This window comes from Epinephelus lanceolatus, chromosome 1 (assembly GCF_041903045.1).
Source record: "Epinephelus lanceolatus isolate andai-2023 chromosome 1, ASM4190304v1, whole genome shotgun sequence".
NCBI lineage: Eukaryota > Metazoa > Chordata > Actinopteri > Perciformes > Serranidae > Epinephelus > Epinephelus lanceolatus.
The window spans coordinates 13,958,046-13,977,245 of record NC_135734.1 but is presented as its reverse complement, the minus strand read 5'-3'; the positions used below and the strand labels follow the sequence as shown (position 1 = coordinate 13,977,245).

The window sequence follows — 19,200 nt, the reverse complement described above, 5'->3', positions numbered from 1 at the left end:
TAAAAGTTTGCGGCATCCTCCAGTTTTCAGCTACAACTGTGAGCAGTGGTCAAAACAACATGCAACTATTACTTTGACGAGATGTCTGATTCTTGACTTCCTTGTTCGATACAAATATGAGATATTCGATGCAAATATATATTAATTATCAATCAATCAATCAATCCATCTTCAATGTACAAGTTGGAGGCAATCTTCATTTGGCCATTTGGTGAGAAAAATAAAATTAAAAAAAGCATTGCAGTCACTTCTCTGTTTTAGATAAAACAATTGAGAAGAGGGTACACAAGATGGTAATGACAGCATTAAGCATTAATCGGCTACCACAGTATGGTAGATGGCAAAAAGAAGCAACTTCTTTCACATCGACTTTTATTTTGAAAACTTAATCGGACTTCCTGTTTCTTCCCCGCACCGCACCAACGTTATTATTTGAGGCTACGCTGTAACAAGTGGACTTGACAGTTGGTTGTTGATGCGCTGCTGGTCGCCACGAAGGTCAGCTGCAGATAAAATGGCTTTCCTAATGAAATTCTGCACTTTGATCGTGAACGTGTTATGCTTGCCTCTTCATCTGCTCCAAGCTGTCGGCCTGTATGAAATATACAAACGTTTCTTCCCTTTCTGTGTATACCGGATTTCAATAACGTACAACAAGAAAATGCGCGACAAGAAGAAGGAGCTGTTTCGCAGTCTCCCCGAGTTCAACAAGCCTGGAGGGCAGCTCACTATTCTGGAGATCGGCTGCGGCTCCGGCACTAATTTTGAATTTTATCCGCCGGGTAGCAAGGTGATCTGCACTGATCCCAACCCTCATTTTCAGAAGTATCTGGAGAAAACCATGGCCGAGAATGACCACCTCAAATATGAGAGATTTGTGGTGGCGTCAGGGGAGGACATGGGGTCAATTGAGAGCGAGTCGGTAGACGTTGTTGTCGCCACCCTGGTGCTCTGCTCGGTCAGCAACACGCCCCAGGTCCTCAGAGAGGCATACCGCATGCTGAGACCAGTAAGTTGTCTGGGATTGCTGAAATAACCAGTGGTTCACAGTAAATACATTAAAATAAACAGCTGATCTGCAGCCATGGCATTCATTTTTTCCATTAAGGCTACTGTTCAAATACAGTGCAACTGCTGGATTAATCATTCACCAGTGGAAATTACTAACTCACTAAACAAATAAGCTAAGAAGTAGATTTCAGTTTGTTTTTACATGATGATGGAAATCAGTGAAATGATCCCTCACATGTGCACCAGCCAAGCAGCATACTCATTATTTCATCTTGATTTTCTTGCCACCAGATTTCTAACTGTCTCTGATATCAATCGTACACTACTGCTGCTACCTTTGACCTGTATGTGTGTCAGCATTACATATATGAAACCAGATGGTGCCAGTGTGGTGTCATCAAGGTATATAGCCTATACATAGACTTCCACTTCTTAGAGTAAGGTTTAATTAAATATTCAGCTTAAGTGTTTGTATTTGACCAAAGGATACATAAAATGTATCAGAAAAGAAAACCATTTCTTCCAGGCAGGGGTGTGTCACCAGACAATGGTCCCCTGGGTACATATTTACAAAATGTCCCCACCTCTCCAGCATAGTGGCAAGACACACACACTGTACTGTTGTTTAGCCTCGTTTTGTGTCGTCATTTTGCACCTTTCCGTAGTCATAATGCATGTTTTTTTTTTTTTTTTGTGTCTCTTAGTTGTTGTTTTCTGTTTCTTTGAGGTCATTTTGTGTCTTTTTATGGTTGTTTTGCCCCTTTTTGGAGTTATTTTGTGGCGTGAATCTCACACCTCCCCGTTCTGTTTAAAAGGTGCAATTGCAGAATGGGGAGTTTTCTTGCCTTTAAGATGTCATCACAGGTAGTAACAGCGCCGAAACAATGTCTGTATAAATGGGATAGCCACCAGGACAAGATCAGGTGTGGCACGGAAGTGACATATTGATGACGTGTAATGTGTGTGACCCACCGCAGGAGATTTAAAAGTAGCTGATAGTAGTTAGCAGCTAACTCAAAGAAAAGGAACAGCTGCCAAAAATGTCCGCAAATTGGACAAACAGTGAGGTCTGGGAGCTCCTTACACGCCGAGCAAAGGATGACCGCTGTCTGCTAGCATGCCAACTATAATCACACGGGAGCAGCATGATGCCGCCATTGTTTAGTTCCGTGTAAAAATGCAAAGGTGGCATAAAGAAGGGAGTTTGTGGCAGCCCTATAGCACAATCTCTGTATAAAAGGAGCTAGAGTGACATTTTGCAGGTGGCCCCATTATACATCAGGCCCTGGGGTGGGGCCTGTCTGTGCCCGGTGGGCCCATTCAGTAATCTGTCTATGCTTCCAGGGATTAAAGTAACCAACATACATCAGGTTGAATGCATTAATTTTGAAGTTTGCACAATAACAAATCTTTGCTTTGCAGGGTGGAGCCTTCTTTTTCCTCGAGCACGTTGTTGCAGATCCCTCCACTTGGTCGTACTTCTTCCAGCATGTTCTGCAGCCTGTGTGGTACTACTTTGGCGATGGATGTGAGGTCACCCGGGAAACATGGAAACCCTTGGAGGCGGCTGGATTCTCTGAGCTCAAGCTGAGACACATCGAAGCGCCGCTCATGTTCATGATCAAACCCCACATCATTGGCCACGCTGTGAAATAAATCCTGTCTCAGTAGCTTTGTAGTAAGCTTGCTTCACAAGCAGTGTATGAATATGCCAAGCACTTAATGCCTCTCCTCTCCCTTGTGATATGATTGATCACCAGTGATAGAGATGACACCAGTCACTTTGATACTAATTTTTATTTTTGTATTGGAAAACAAGTCTTTGTGTTTTTGTAAATACACTTTATTTTTTAACACACTGTGAAGACATTAGAGAGCACAGAAGATTCATTTTGTAAGTGTTTGATCTCCTTTTTGTCTTTTCCCTTCTCTAAGTTGCTTGCCAATATATGAATATGATACTGCCATAGATAATCAGTGTTTGTGTGTGACTGCTGGATTCATTTGTACCTTTTATGACCTGACAGTATATATATATTTTTGCTGTTATTAATCTGACTGTGTTGTGTCTTAATGTGTGCGATTAAAGATTTAATCCTATGGCATGATTTCTGTTTTCTTATGAAACAAGTACTGATGTGATAAAGACAGGAAAGTAAAAACTGGGGGAGCTTGGACCCATTAGCCCCTCACACAGACCGGTGTGTCTGCGCCACCGTGTGGTAAAAGTGACGCATTGTCTCTCAGGTATTAAGCGCATAATCTTTTGATCTTGTAAAGTCGCCTGTCTTCAGATGCCCCCAGCAAGACTTACTTTAGCTCACAGTAAAATGAAGTCATGTCTTATGAAATTATGCAGACTGCTTTGTTCAGTGTTGACTTTACCCCTAGGTCTACTGGAGCTCACAGGCCTGTACGGTTTGTACAAACGCTTGTTTCCCCTGCTTGCCTACAATATAACATTTTCATACAACGATAAAATGCACAAAACCAAGAGGGACCTGTTCCGACACGTGGCCAAATTTGCAAACACCGACGGGACTCTTCGGCTGCTGGAGATCGGCTGTGGCAGCGGGGCCAACTTCAAGTTTTACCCGTACGGCTGCACGGTGACCTGCACCGACCCCAACCCGCACTTCGAGAAGTACCTGCGGATGAGCATGGACGCGAACATGCATCTGACTTATGATGCGTTCATGGTCGTCTCTGGAGAAGACATACAGGGGGTACGGGACGAGTCAGTGGACGTTGTTGTTAGCACACTAGTGCTCTGTTCTGTCAGTGATGTGCGGCGGGTGCTGCAGGAGGTCCGACGCATCCTCAGAACAGTGAGTGTCATTGTGCTGCTTTCAAGTGCTGTAGGGAATATTTTAATAGTGACTTCACGCACATTAATGACCTAAATGACACGGCTGGATTAACCTGTTAGGCTGGCATGGGGCACTAAACAAACCTAACCAACAACCTCTGCACTGCATGTATTGTATTATGTACACTGCTTACTCTGGTTGCCTGTTTTGTTTTTGTTTTGGCCAGAAACCAACCAAAAGACTACTCCAGTGACTCTCAATTACTGCACATAGGTCAGATCTGGCCTGCTAGAGAGTGCCTCCACCAATTTTGTAATTCACAATAAAAATGAATTGATTTACACTGGGATTTTTTGTGCTTTTAATGTAAATACTGTGCCAGAGTGCACTAAAAAGTAATAAATTAGAGTTGTTCAGTTAAAAATAAGTGCCAGGGGAGGGTCCCACCTAAGCCCTGAATGTCCTCAAATCCTAGAAACGCCCCTGTGTACCCTTGACCAGTGCTTGACTGCTCTGTCAGTCTCTGCCTCTTGACAAAGATGTGTGAGGAAAGCAATGTCGAAAGCTTTGAAACAGGCAATTTATCTATTATACAGTAGGCCTATATACTGATGAATACTGTAATTCGTTTATTAACTGACCCCTGGTCCTCTGTCATTTTGCAAAAGTGGCCCCCAGGCAAAGCAAGTTGAGCATCCCTGGCCTGGTCCTACTCTGGAATAATACCACCTGGTCTCAGGTTTTCTTTGTGTCAGTTAGTTGGAGGAAATAATTAAGGTACAACTATTCTCACAGGGCCCTTCCACATGATAATGCTACACGATTAGGTAATACCACCTTTGTTGAATTCTCATGTAAGTGGTGCAAATCCCAGTGTCCAAAAACAGTTAATGAACAGTGAATCTAGCTTTTCTGGGGCCCTCTGAGGGTCTGGTTCCACTTGGTAATCCAGCCTCACACGAGGTGAAGTGCAGAAGGTGTCAAGTAAAATGTCAGGCTACTTATTGCCAATATCAGTTCATTCTACATAAATAAGTAGCATTATGTGTGTAGATTAACACATTAACCCCTTCTTATTTTTCTGTTACACACACTGCATTGAACGCAGCAAAACAAACATTGTGCCGCCTACACAGTGTTTATTTTTACTGTCAGAAATTTGAATGATCCTTATCAGTTCAGAATGGTGAATCCACATCTGCTGGGTAACCTTCTGAATCATCATATACAATTTCCTGCTTCCTCCTGCCTCAGTCCTGATGAATAATTACATTTGACTGACCATTAAATGTTGTTGTTGTCCCTCTCCCGCAGGGTGGAGCTTTCTTCTTTTTGGAGCATGTAGTCTCAGATCCCTCCTCCTGGACGCACTTCCTCCAGCATGTGTTTGAGCCTCTGTGGTACTATCTTGGAGATGGATGCACGATAACCAGAGCAACATGGAGAGAGTTAGAGGCCGCTGGTTTTTCTGAACTTCACCTAAAACACATTGAGGCCCCAGAAGTTAGTCTCATGATAAGACCACATATCATGGGATATTCCATTAAATGACTGCATGGGGGAATGGGCAGACTTCATTGTGCCTCTTACGGGTTCATAATTATGAGAATTTTACGAACTACACGAACCACACGCAGCATTTACTGAATGAAAATATATTTATTTACTTACAGAATCAGCAACATTTCATACACCGTTTGTTCTTTTTCCCCACCCCTCCCAAGATGTACACAATAAATATAACCTGGACACTGTGCTTTTTTTCCCTGATTGTCGAAGTAACTGCCGAGGAACAACCCAACAAACCTCACTCAATGTCATCTTTTCTGTTACCCTTTATATTCCATTGCACAAAAAGAAGGAATGACAATTGTAACATCTCCTTATGGGGAAATGAGGGGAATTGCTGGTTCACAAAATAAACAGGAATTATGTCTGTGTGGTAATTATACAGTCAGAATTCTGCAAATGCTGTTAGAAGATTAAAAAAAAAAACTCCAACAGCAACATTTTTAAAAACACAAGAAAAAAAAAAGGAAAGGGATACATTTACAAACTGAGACTCAAAGTTAAAGCTCACAATTTCAAACCTCCCAGTATTAAAAATGTACACAACTATAAATGTTATAGCATTAGCAAATTTTTAAAAAACAGCAGGTGGAAAAATGGCCAATTTCATTTTTTTTGTTTTGCTGAGTATATCTTACTGCCATCACAAGTCACTTTTATATCAAACAGAGTAAAAAAACAAAACAAACAAAACAAAAACAGGAGGATCTCAGCCTGAAATGAAGTGTTCCCAGAAACCCCTGTTCATGTCCAAATGGCTGAGCTGTGCCACTCCCACAATATGTCCCACTCCTCAACTTCTATTCAAACAGGTTATCCTGTTTTAACACAATAAAGGTCCTTTAAAGTTTTCAGTTCTTCGATCAGGGTCTTGTTTTGGTTTTCAAGAACTGCTACGCGGTTTTCGAGGCATTTGACATATTCCTTTTTCTTTCGTCGACATTCACGAGCTGCCTCTCTGAAAGAGGAACAAAAATGTGCAGTTAGTCCAAATGAAAAATTATGCAATGACCGCACCTACATTACATCACAGCGAACAGATTTGCCACTATTGCAACATAACGTTATATGTATCAATACTATAACAGTAAAATATGTGTAAGGTACAAATGTAATATAGCAAAGATACTTTACAATGAATTTGCAAAAATGTGCCTTTTTTTCTGAGCTCTACATAATTCCAGAAGGGGAGGCACTGTATTCACAGCGGCTTTACAAACTCTCACCGCCCGGCAGAATATCATACAGCCGTGAAAGGTGCCTTTTTGCGTTATATCTGATGCCAACATCACTGAGAAAGTGGCGGTATTTGACAAGTTGGGAATGAGAGCAGGCTGACTGTATCTGTATGATGAAATGATTTTTTATTTGTAAGTTGAGAGCAGAACATGTATCCTTTATTGCTACAGTAATGAAGAAGGAGCATTATTTAGAGTCAAGACAGTGTGCTTTTTACCTGTATCCATCTGTATTTATTCAATATTTGCCATGGTTAGTTTCATTGTAGACAAATAGAGTTTGATTTTCTTTGTCTGAAATGTCTGCGAGACGTGCCTTTTTTAGATTTGTGATAAACTGGACACTAACCTGTTTTTCGCAAGCCTGATTTCCCTCTTCATTGTTGGGTCGTCACTCTTGCCCTGAGGTAGCCCCACAGGAGAGGTCATAACTACAGTCTGAGGCAGGGAGCTGGATGTGGGCGCTGTGCGGATCTGGTATGTTTGCATCTCTCCTCCTGCACCTGAGGGAAACACAACAATCAAAAGATGGTAAAAGATGTCAGGAGCTTTGTTGTTTTCTGTGAGTTATTTTAGCCTTACTTCTATCTTTCTTCTGTCGCTACTGAGACGTTTTTAAACTTGTGTGAATGAAAAGCCATTGAATAGTTTACCTAAGAACAGGCTTCCGAAAAATGCTTAACGCTGAATTTAATTGCAATCTAATTATACTATTTAAAGTAATGCACTTTGCAATAAGGCCACATTTCAACTGTAATAACACTATAAACTAAGAATCTTGATTGAAGGCTTATCAGGCACAAAGACACCACGGAGCAGTTTATACTGCAGGATTTTACAGCCTCGGAAGGTAGTACTCACAGCAATATTGTCTCCATGCCTGTATGGTTAACAATAGAACTAGAGGCAGCATGCACCTCTAATTGACACAAATGTGGAGACTGTATTTTTTGCGATGTTGTCTGTCTGAATGTCTAACACATTTTGGCATCTGCCCAGTAGTCTATTGAAAAGTGACTACATTAGCAGATAAAATGGGCTTAGAAATCTTGGAAAATCAGAAACATTTTCTAAGAATATGACAAGTTTTGCTCACCTTGTACAACAACCTGGTTGCTAGGCACCAATATCTGCTGGCCGTCAGGTGTCTGGGCATACTGAAGGATGGTTGTGCTTGGCTGGGCTCCACCAGAGTTGGCCATGGCAACAGCTTGTAGACCCTGAATGCCTTCAGACCCTGGAGTCGCCAGCTGGATTGTGCCATTTGCAGCTATGGTAACTAAAATAATCACACAGATGGCATCAGAATTGAGTCAGGCACAAGGGAAAAGGAAAAAAAAAAAAAAAAAATCAAAAATCAAATTTCCTGCTGGCTATGTTAACATTTTTATGCGCTTGTTAAATAGTTTAAAAATATACAGACTTTTGAGGAATTTTGCCCATTTACTTTCAAGACGCACAGCTCTAGCATGAAAGCATACAATAAGTGCTATTACGTAACAATTGTAGTTATCACAGATTTTCCTTCCCGGAAATCCCACTTTTTTTAATCAATTCCATGGCCCACAAATTCATAAGATTCTCAATTTCAGAGGCCAAGTGACCCCACTTTGTGTGCCACTCTTTTTAATGTACTATTGGAGGGTGACGTTCTTACTGTACTGGCCGGAGCTGGTCTGGTAGATTTGTGGGGCGGCTGCTGTCACTCCTGTGGTTGCTGGACTGTTAGCCTTTCCCTCAATGTGTGTCACTTCCTCGGCTGAAAGATCATTTAGGATTTTTCTAGAAGAAGAGAGGAAAAGGGACATCTGAGTTAGTATTCATAAGATTGTTTATGTGTCAAGTCTGTGCTTGTGGTTATTCATTTATTTATTTGTTTGTTTACTTGTATGAAGGCCGTCTTGCCAGTATTTCTCTGGTCTTTTGGGCTGCAGCTCCACTGTCTGAAGAGTCCTGTGAATCATCACTATCTGAATCCAGGGCCTTGAATGAGGGAGGTGGTTTAAAAGGTGCATGTGAGTAACTGTATAAAATGGCATATTAACAGTTTGTAAAAAAAACAACCCATGAATTAAACATAGGTTAACATTTAAAAAAACAAAACAATAATGTCAACGTAAAGAAAACCAGGTGGTCTCACCTGTGCAGTGTGCACTGGAGGGGACTGAATGACTGACTGTGCAGACTGGATCACTCCTTGAACCTGAAACTGACCCCCTGGCAGCTGTACAACAGCCACAGAACCACCACCCAGTGACATCTGCAAAAAACCAAACACATTTTTAAACCCACAAAACAACAACATATTTATCATGACAACTGCATCAATTAGTGCGTGCAAAAAAGTGAGTTCCGAACAAAAGCTCATTGAGACTAAATGTGCATAAAAAAGACGGCTATATCATAAAGCCAGAAAATCTGCATGACACAATATTGCAAGGGATCTGTGGAATGAATCCGTTTTTACGTCTGGAATCTCCCGTCTACAACGGGCATGAGACGTGCCCTCGTTTAAGGACTTGGCTCAGATTCCGGAGTTACTCCATAAGGTATCTGATCCCGTTTGAGTCGGCGGTGGGAACCTCTTGCGATAATCGACGATGTGTAATTTGGGTGAACTGATTATTTAAAATCTACTTTTAGAAACCTTCTCACTTTATCATTTCATCTAAGTGCACACACAATGGGTCTAGTCATAATATGATGTGTTCATTTACCCTCATTTACAGTTTTTAAGAACAATTTCAGTCCATAGAAGTTGAGAGCCACTATCTTAACAGATGCTATGAATTCAGGCAGGAACTTAAGGTCCTTAAGTAATAGAACGTCCTCATCGTCATACATCGACAAGTAAGTAAGAAAGCAACAGAGGAGTAAGACTCCCACAAGAAGACTAGTCACACTAAAATCCAGAGTTACTAATCCCTCCCTTAAAATTGACAGCTAAGACTGTTCAGTAGGTAGTTTCGTTAAATGAATCCTTCACCCACAAAATGATCATTTGTATATAAATTACCTAACCGATGTTACCTTAAATTTGAGAAGAAAACTGTTTTTCTTACATGCCTCCACGGTTAACAAAGAATCCAAATACAGAGAAAATTCTTGATAAATTGAAGAAAAGGGAGGACGTGGTTAAAAAAAGCAAAACTGTATCAAAACATCACTTTACAAAATCTCACACAACTTGTGCAGTGTAATCCAAGTTTCATTTAACCAGTCATATGCTAGGTGCTTCCCAACCCACAGACTGTATACAAAGATGGACAACATCTCTCCAACTGAACTTGAACTGTGCTCAGATATTCCATTGAGCAGAGTTCAAAGGCACGAGCTGGCCCAAGCATCCATGCATGAGAATGTTTACGCGGACGTGGTTTAGAATGCACGTACTGAGCACACAACTGAATAAATAAGATTTGGCTCGTAGCGTGAGAGTTTACTGACAGATGTTTTGAAATAGTTTTGCTGTTAAAAGTGGCTACCCTTTGCTGCAATCCAGCGAGTATTTTCTCTGTTTCTGGATTCTTTGTTCGCCCCAGAGGCATGCAAGGAAAACAAAGTTTAATCACAAATTAGAGAGACCACAGGGTGAAAAACTGTAATACAAATGGTCATTTTGAAGGTGAAGTATTCCTTTATAGACATTATTTATATCGGATAGCGAAAATAAGCACTATAACTACTTCAAAAGTGACTGAACAGATTTCTTCATACAATTTTTTTGCATGCTGTGCAATTATTAAAGATATGGTTTCAATCCTAATTGTCTGTGTCTACCTTTGCTGATAAAGGCTGACAAAATATGAGCTTTACGCAAGCCTCTTAGTTCATGATCAACATGACTGTCTTCTTGGAGCCATTTTACATATTACCCTGTTTAACAAGAGTTGAACATCTTACTAAATGTATAGACCTGAAAAAGAAGCATTGTTAATAAGCAAATCTTCAGCCCTAAACAGTGTGCCTCCAGCAAGGCAGTCATAAACAAAGTTGCCTGGTGGTATTAGCAGCACAAGAGCTGCAGTAGTAATACAGCATGACAGTATCATGAGGTCTTTGTGGATCTATTTTGTTACCTGTTGGGCTATCTGTGAGAACTGGGAGGATGTGATGGTGGTGGGAATGGTGGCAGTCTGCAACTCAGTGCCATTGCTGCCCTGCTGTACTTCTTCCATAGTAACTGGGAACAGATAAATCAATATTACCGTTTTACAATGGCGCTAATGTAACACAGTAATTGTGTGTGGCAGGGTTGCCTGCATGTAACATGCTGCACTCCGCTGTGGCCTGCGCGCTAATTGTTGATATAGTAAACAACTCTGTCCGACAAATATGAAGCAGATCGGAGCGATGTCAAATCAATGTACTACTTTAGCTAAAAGTGTCTTCTTAAGTTAAACGGGTGAGTCTAAGCTAACTAACGTTAATTATCGACTTCCTCTTTGGTTCAATTGTGTTAGCCAATCCAACTAACGTTAACATGGAGTTACGGCACATAGCTAGGCCCCACATTTAACACTATTAACTTTTACCCTCGTGGTTAACATGCAACATTTAACAAAGTGGGCGACTTCATCTCAAGCAAACGTTTACAACTGAAACGTAAAGTTATCCTTTCAGTCATTTCTGCTAGCATATCCGAGCTCACCAACATCCCCGCTGCTAGTTAAGGGTGGCTAACGCTGAGATAAACGGATGTTAACCCGTTTAAACCGCTCAAAACAACAGTTTCAAAGCTACAAACGGGGCAAGTTAAGTTACTCTGCTTCACAGGATGGATGAGCTTTTGTCTCAATGAGCAAATATGTGTAACTCTGTCACTGGCACGCAAGTTACCGCGTCAATAGACGTCAGCGATACGGGGAGCCATTAAGCTAACTACACCTTCCCTTTTCGTAAAACGGCGAGGAGTTGACGAAGCAACAGCCGCCATTACCACCACAGCGGAGCAGACAGTCAGACGGGCACAAAATTACCGCTCAGCCAGCCAAAATTTACCTTTTCAAAGGTCGCGTGACTGCTCTTGTTCACAGCGTGGACTTCGTGCAACTCGTGTGTATACTTTGACACAGGAAATACCTTGAAAAAGTTACTTAGCAGCAGTGGCTAACGGCTAAAAATACAAAGATGTCAGCTAAAAAAAAATAGCTGACCACTTTTTTTCCCAAAGGAAATGGGCGGAGCAACCTGGCAAAGACGCATTACGTAATAGTTTCTTTAGGCCCTGTGATTGGTGAGAAGAGTTTGAGCAACTGGTAGATAGAGGAGGACAGAGTGGAAAAATCCCGTCTGTTACAAGAGGGCTCTGCTCAAGTTACCTCATTCATGTTATTCTACATTATACTCTGTATTTGAAGGGGAACTCCACCCATTTTCAAAAGTCATACAAGTTATACCTATGGTCTGAAGAAAGTCCAAAAATATGAGTAAACATGAACAACTCTCCCACAAATCCAAAACCTTAAGTGCTAAAACTAAAATTAGTGATGTCATAAGGCAGGGAAAAGGTGCTTTGCTTGTGGGCCACTTGTCCAAATTGACAGGAGACCAAGGGTCTGCTGATAAACATACAATAATAATGTTTATAATTTTATATATATACCTATAATAAATGGCGGGCTGCTTTCAGTCCATCAAATCCAGTTGTAGCAGCTCCACGCAGGTCAAGTGTACGCATGGGTGTCTCTAGGATTTAAGAACATTTTGGGCTCAGCCTCTGTAAGGGGTTACCAGTGATCTTATTCACTCTGCCAGTTTATGTACATCCCCCCTCCCCCCCAAAAAAATCCAAGTGTGAAATGAATTAGAAAATGGTAGGTGGGCCACCTGGCCAGATTAGGCCCAAGGCAGTAACACTAGCCCTTTTCACACAGTGACTGCGTGGTAGGGCCACCAGGAAGTCCCATCTTTAGGCCTCCTCTGTATTTTTTACACAAAACCAAACCAATGTGTGATTTTAGCCAGCATGCCCAGATAGTGGAAGCAAGAGGCGTAACGGGCATGACACGTAACACAACAGCGTCGGCTTCTAGTGTGACATAACATTTGTGTCGGCAGCACTTTATCAACAATGGCATAACATGGCAATAACAATGATTCACAAGTAAATATATATATATATATATATATATGGCGGCTGATATTGTCCTCTGCTTGAAAGGGTAAGGAGCTCCTGGACCTCATTGTTTTCCCAATGTGCGGACATTTTCCGCCGCTGTTCTTCTTTGAGTTAGCTGCTAACTGCTAGCAGCTACTTTTTTTCCCGATGGTGGGTTGCACACATAACACGCCGCCCATGATCCCGTTCTGCTGGCTGTCCCGTTTATACAGACATTGTCTTGGTGCTTTTACTACCTACAATGCCTGCTAAAAGGTGGGACAACATTGCCCCCCCCATTCCGTGATTGTACCTTTTATACAGAACGGCAATATGGAATAATGGTGTAAAAAATCCCACCCCAAGGCCTTGTAAAATGGGCTACTGCCAAAGGGTATGAACTTAGTCTGGAGCTGCTGTACTGACAGTGAATTGGGAAAGATGTTATAGATGACACTCAGAGCACCCAGGGGGATGTTGTGAGTATATATTTACATTTTGTGTTTCAGAGCTGAGAACACCACAACAGGATAAAGCTCATTTGGGTATAAAAAAAAGAAAACAAACATTCTCTGGAGCCACAAATTCAGACTCCCATTCATTGTCTATGGTGCAGCTCCAGACTACACTTGATGACATCATAAATTTGAGACTGACTTCTCTGGTTTCTGGCTTTGAGAGAGAGAAGCTCATGTTCAGCAATAGTGGTTGAACTTGGCCATGGAAATTACATTTAAAAATCCTTAATCTAGGTGGTGTTCCATATTACAGTTTGAGATGCTACTTACACAGTGATGCATCAGCAATAAAAGTCCAGTAATAAAACACTCTGACAGGGGCCATTCTGCATAGTAAGTAAGAAAATATTGCTGATAATACTTGTACATCTACGTGATTAAAATTCTGAATTATTTTTACTTGCAGTATTTTAACATTGAGAGGCAGTAGGTATCTCCACTGATTGTTGGATCCCAGATGTTTGGTCATCTCTTCTTGAAACCACATTAGCACAGTGCTAATCCATCCAGCCTCTAATCTGTTTTAAAATTCAGACTCATGTCCATTAATTTCTGCATCAAAATTAATTTACAAAATGTTGGCATTTTCAGAAAGCCATGTGTAGGGGTATTAAGGCTTCCTTTCCCATCCTATATCACAAATTCTCAAACATGCCTTCACTGTAAAGATTGCAAGTTGTGTAATAATCCAAAGAGTCTAAGGTCAGTTTCAATCACTGTTACATCACGACTAAACTCACGAATATCAGGACATCTGAAATGATTAAATGCTTTTCTTTATTCTGTATTACTTTTACATAAAGTATAAAACAAAGTACAACAAACCAAAATAGAAAATAAGTGAGAAAAATGGGAAGGGGGTGTACCACCTTGATTTTGTTAACTAGTATATGAGTTAAAACCTCCCTAACATTAAAGATTCGTCAGTGGATCACACCCTCATGGAGCAGTTTAGAATTCACCAAATCATTAATATACAACATACCAAGAGTGCATACACAAAATATTGATAGAACAACTCAAGAGAAATTAATACAGTCTTAAGTACACTACTGGTTGAATTTAATCAGTCCTCTGTAATTAGTTATTACAAAATGTTTAAGCATCATGTTTATTTCACCAGACTGTGCAAGCTCTGAAATTAAATTGCACTGTCATTGAGATTGCATAGTGTGTTAAGAACTCTGACGCAGAAATAGAGCGGAAACTAAAGGAAGCCCTTGTAGACTTGCCAGCGAAGCAGGTAGATGGTAGATGGACACTGGTCGTCAGGAACTCCTCTTTTTGCTCGTTAGGTCTGTTTTAATTACAAGATTTGTTCTGACAAACGTCTACATTTTATGGGTATTATTCACACATTGCACCAAGGGACCGCCTGGTCCATCCCTGTGTTATGAGTTTTGTTCCCTGAATATACAATTTTCATACATATATACTGTATCTCCTCCACTTGTGCCTCCAGATGAGATGTGCCTCAAGCTGATTTCTTCTTGTGCTCGGCTGAGTCATGCAAACATTCTGCTGCGAACGGAGGATGCAATGTTAAAGCTAAGATGAAGTGCTGTTAGTCTTTTCTCTGGGTGGACTTAAACTGGGCAAAAGCAAATGTCAAGCAATATATTTCTAAAATTAGTAACACATTTACGTAACAATGAAATGGGATCAGTTAGTCCACACAGTTTCTTTAAGTACCACCAGTGCAAAGTGCAGTAAATCAATGAATCATATTCTTGTTACCTTGAAATGATTAAACATCTTCTATTATTGTGTTTGGCATGAGTCAATGTTATGATGGGTGAACTGTGAAAGTCCAAAAATAACAAAAAACTATTTACATGTTGACATTAAGTGTGCATCACTGAAATACAGAATAATTCAGTACAAAGAACCTATAAATTATGGCAAAGAGCACAAGGAAAGCACGAAATTACAGGAAACCAAATACATTTTGCAAATACATCTTGATGCAATTTTTTTTTTAATATACCCTTTTTCATACATTTACTTTACTTGCCAATCGAGGATGTTTCAGATGTGGCTCAGCTTTGCAACTGCATTCACAAGTGCTTTAAAATCCAGTGACTGAACACAGAAAATAATCCAGATACATGATGACTTGCCTCTATTGACTACAGACTTTAAGTACCGACAATATTTCTGCTGGAATTCAAAGTCATTCTTTACAAAGTAGCACAATGAGACGAAACACAGTCTGAATGAACTCTGAGTGTGAGGAGGGAAAGGAGAGGGACTATTATGCAATACAAAAGTGAGAGGGGTATGACTGTTTAACGATACAAAGTACAATGGCGATGGATATTACATGAACAGTTGTGGGCCTGTTTTTCTTAAATGTTTTTACAAAATAACATGGTTGCCTGAAAATATTTATGATATTGGTTTTTAGCCAACTTCCCCCCCCCCCCCCCCCAATAACCAGGACAGTTCCCTGGCGTTAACAGTGATAGCCCTCCCGGTAAACTCTCAAAGCTCTTCAAACAAGAATCCTCAGAATAATATATGCTCCTGAACCATTAGTTATAATGCCTCATTGTTATAATAAAATAGACTTTTTTTTTGAGAAAGTGCAGTGTTATATCTATCCTGACTAACAATGCTTTAATCATCTTTACCCTCCATTATACAACTAGTATTCCGTTTCAAAAGTACTGTCAAAACCGTTAAATCTTATTTACAGTCCTCTCTCTGCTACAGTTATCACCCCTCAGCTGGGTTAACGATCAACAAACCATCAACTGAGAGAGACAAGTCAAGCATTTATACATTTATACAATTAAAAATATCTATACAGTAACGTACAGTATCTAAAATACAACAGGCCTTTATAGGTACAGTACAGAATATGGCCTCTTTCCTCTTTTATTTTGATCCCTTTGGATATCTGTCAGGATTTCCACTACTTGTCCAAACCAAAGGAGAATACACAGCCATCAATAACAGATTCATTAAAAATTAAGATAGGAATGTATGGCTGAAGTTTTGTAAGGCAGGAAATATATTAGGGCAGGAAAGTCGTGAAGATGTATTTGGCTTCATTAATGGGATAAAATAAGCTTTCTAAATAATGTGCACCGACTGAGACTGGCTACTTGTATAATGGTTTCATCTGCCCTGTTCTATTCATCCACGTTAGTGAGGAACGACGAGGGCTCGGCGCATGCGGTTTGTGTGCGTTTGTTTGAAAGCTGCATGTAGAAAATATTTCAAGTTGTTGATTTAAGTTTAGTAGCTCTTGGAATCTGTGTAAACACAGAGGGGAGAGTGTTTTAAGAGGTTTGTGGTGGAAACAGAATAAGACGACAGATTTTCACAAAGACATTAATATAGAGTTGATTTCAAAAGTGGTCCTGTTGTGGGTGTTGTTTTGCCCCTTTTCTAAAAAAGTGCAACAGGGCCTTTTTTTCTTTGCCATATGCAGTACATGTTGCCTCTGTCCCATTTGCAAAATGCTATCTATAAAACACAGTGAAGAACTCCAAACATGGCAGGTCCAATCACAGACATGCAGTGGCCAAGATATGCTGGTGTCACAAAGAGCTGGGCGGCAGTTCATGAGGTTCATGCTTTTCCTTTTCACCCTCTGCCAAAGCCATAGTTGAGTGCTGGGGTGACGGTGCAGAAGCAACCACACTGTGGATGATGGCTGAACAAGCCCAGACTCCCACAACCTCCTTACATGTTGTAAGCGACATAGATGGGATCCAGCTGGTCAGCGAGGAAAGAGTCACGAAGGTGCATGCGTTGCTTCTCTCCCCTGGAGTTGATGGGTATAACCCCGGGGTCCACAATAACCACCACACCCACGATGAGGTGGTGCTCCTCCAGGACCACATTGGTTATCAGAGGCACCAGGTCCAGCGCGTCCTGCTCTGAACCACACAGCTCTGACACCACCACCAGCAGGTTGGTCCACGTAAACACAGCACTGAGAGGGACAAGAACCCGAGAGCAATGTTAAAGGGGCAGTTCACCCAAAATTAAAAATGCATATTTTTCCTCTTCCCCGTAGTGCTATTTATCATAGAAGAGCAGTGGTTCCTAACTGGTGTGTTGTGGTCCAAAAGTGGGTTGCAAGTGACTCACAAACATGTTGTTTGTTAAAAAAAACACACTTTATTTTTAAGGGCAGTGAATTTCCAACACAAAGCTTTTATTTTGAAGTGTTGTTTCCTGCTGTAGAGTGAGTGACTAATGGACAGCTACTTAAAAGAGACAGCAAACTAGTTCAAAGACATGGCCAAAAGTATGACACCGAATGTATTAAACTGTGTGGACCTTGAACTAATGACTAAGGAGATATCTGGACCCCATGGCTGGACCAGTTGGAAACCACTGATCTAGAGTGTTTTGGTGTGGTTTGCCGGGTGTTGGAGATATTGGATGCAGCACCAATAAAATGCACCAATAAAATTAATTTGAGAATTGGATATTATTGGCCAATATGCATTTTCTTGAGAACATTAATAAAGTCAAGTCAAATCATAAAAAAAGTTATCTCAGGACACTCTTCTGGACCATTCTCTTTTAATTTGTGTGTCTGTGTGTGCATGTGTGTGTGTACACAAGGCCATTCTCACCTCTCAGCTATACTGCGATGAGCCCGGGACACTGAGGTTTCAATGTCGATTGGGTGGTAGCGCAGCCCTCTTAGCTCCAAGGTCTCATCCAGTGAGCCCACCACAAAGAGAGCGTCATGCCGATCTGAGCACAGAAAAATACAAGCAACATAATCCACCCACAAAAGTACGCAGAAAAAGTAGAAGAAAATGTGTATGTAGCTAGGAGTTTGCTTCTGGTTTAAAAGGGTTATTAATTCAGAATTTATCTCTTAATAAACTCATCAGCTCAATCTATTTGGTTTTAAATCTAGACTACGTACCCCCACTGGCCTCCAACAGCTCAGTCCTCTTCACAAAACCCAAGTATCCCGTCCTGGCCCATAAGGTCTGCGGGTCTCCAAAGCTGAGCTTGGTGTTGAAGTGGTTGGCCTGAAGACTCTCCTCTCCATAGATGGTGTAGTAACCACTGGCACTGTGAGGGCTGTTCACCCAGATCTGAGACCGAGAGAAACACACACTGAGTCACAGCTTGGTTTCAGAAGGAAGAACCCTTCATCCATTATTCTGTCATAAGGCTGTCATGTTGTACAGTATTTACATCTCACCTCTCCGAGATGAGAATCACCAAGTGGACCTCTGGTCTCTGGATTCACGATTATCACTCGAACACCTGGCAGTATCTGTAGATGAAAAGAAAATAGTCAAAGGTGTTGTCAAAGCAGAGGAACTTTGTTCATAGCTCTAAGAACCCCCTTTTTTTGTGTCCGCACCACAAGAACTCAGAACGACTGTAGTCCTTGGAACGCCCTTTTAGAGGGACTTTTTTAGCTCTTACTGCAGAATAGATACTCTCCACAAGAGGAACCTTGAGTGTCGTTAGCGTATGGTGATTGGTCAAACACCTGAGCCAATGCAGCACCAGTAATTGCCAATTTTAACTTGTTATTAACTCGTTAGCCATGTGAATAACAGACAACACAAAATACAAACAACTTGTAACAAAAAAAAAAAAAAAAAAAAAAAAAATGAAGAAAACAAGGACAAATGGACCGCAAATATGCGACAGGGATATACAACAATATCATGACTCATCAGAGTGAAAGTGACATTGCTTTGCCAACTGCTGCCTGGCTAGCAGTACATCACTCCAGCGTTTTTATTGGCGGTGCGAATGTGGACAGAAAAAAGCCCTTGAAGGGGCTTATGTAGCATCTCACCTTGCCAGACTCCATTAGAGGAAGGCTCTGAGGTGCTCCTCTCTCCACCAGCCTCACTCTGTAAAAATTTAATACAAAAGCAGACATATACAATCAAACTGCAATCCACACTCGATCTCTGAAACATTAGCTAAGACCTAAATAAACAGCAGGCCTG

At 41.0% G+C, this 19,200-nt stretch overlaps 4 protein-coding genes across 6 annotated transcripts in view; 2 read left to right on the top strand and 2 right to left on the bottom strand.

Annotated features, from left to right (window-relative positions):
• The first annotated feature begins 391 nt into the window (after positions 1–391).
• Positions 392–3,114, top strand: tmt1a.1 (thiol methyltransferase 1A, tandem duplicate 1). Its single transcript, XM_033625993.2, has 2 exons — positions 392–1,009; positions 2,434–3,114. Exons 1-2 carry the CDS (start codon positions 476–478, stop codon positions 2,665–2,667), a joined length of 768 nt encoding a protein of 255 aa, XP_033481884.1. The 5' UTR covers positions 392–475; the 3' UTR covers positions 2,668–3,114.
• Positions 3,115–3,183: 69 nt separating this feature from the next.
• LOC117256219 (thiol S-methyltransferase TMT1B-like) lies at positions 3,184–5,487 on the top strand. The gene is made up of 2 exons (XM_033625504.2): positions 3,184–3,839; positions 5,136–5,487. Exons 1-2 carry the CDS (start codon positions 3,306–3,308, stop codon positions 5,370–5,372), a joined length of 771 nt encoding a protein of 256 aa, XP_033481395.1. The 5' UTR covers positions 3,184–3,305; the 3' UTR covers positions 5,373–5,487.
• atf1 (activating transcription factor 1) lies at positions 5,461–11,810 on the bottom strand. Of its 2 annotated transcripts, XM_033625499.2 has the most exons (8): positions 11,630–11,810; positions 10,708–10,811; positions 8,769–8,888; positions 8,514–8,611; positions 8,286–8,410; positions 7,725–7,907; positions 6,978–7,131; positions 5,461–6,348 (listed from the first exon to the last, which is right to left on the bottom strand). In XM_033625499.2, exons 2-8 carry the CDS (start codon positions 10,804–10,806, stop codon positions 6,204–6,206), a joined length of 924 nt encoding a protein of 307 aa, XP_033481390.1. In that variant the 5' UTR covers positions 10,807–10,811; positions 11,630–11,810; the 3' UTR covers positions 5,461–6,203. The 2 variants fall into 2 exon arrangements, with proteins under 2 accessions (XP_033481390.1, XP_033481394.1); XM_033625503.2 differs by lacking the exon at positions 10,708–10,811 and having other exon boundaries at positions 6,045–6,348; positions 11,630–11,769.
• A 2,189-nt stretch (positions 11,811–13,999) lies between these two features.
• The window catches only part of dip2bb (disco-interacting protein 2 homolog Bb), a 53,856-nt gene continuing 48,655 nt past the window's right edge, over positions 14,000–19,200 (bottom strand). For both annotated transcript variants that reach the window (XM_033627106.2, XM_033627108.2), the window contains 5 exons: positions 19,044–19,101; positions 18,432–18,506; positions 18,147–18,321; positions 17,845–17,968; positions 14,000–17,192 (listed from right to left, as the gene is read on the bottom strand). In XM_033627106.2, coding sequence (XP_033482997.2) covers positions 16,940–17,192; positions 17,845–17,968; positions 18,147–18,321; positions 18,432–18,506; positions 19,044–19,101 — 685 coding nt within the window. In that variant the 3' untranslated portion in view covers positions 14,000–16,939. The remainder of the gene's footprint in view (positions 17,193–17,844; positions 17,969–18,146; positions 18,322–18,431; positions 18,507–19,043; positions 19,102–19,200) is intronic.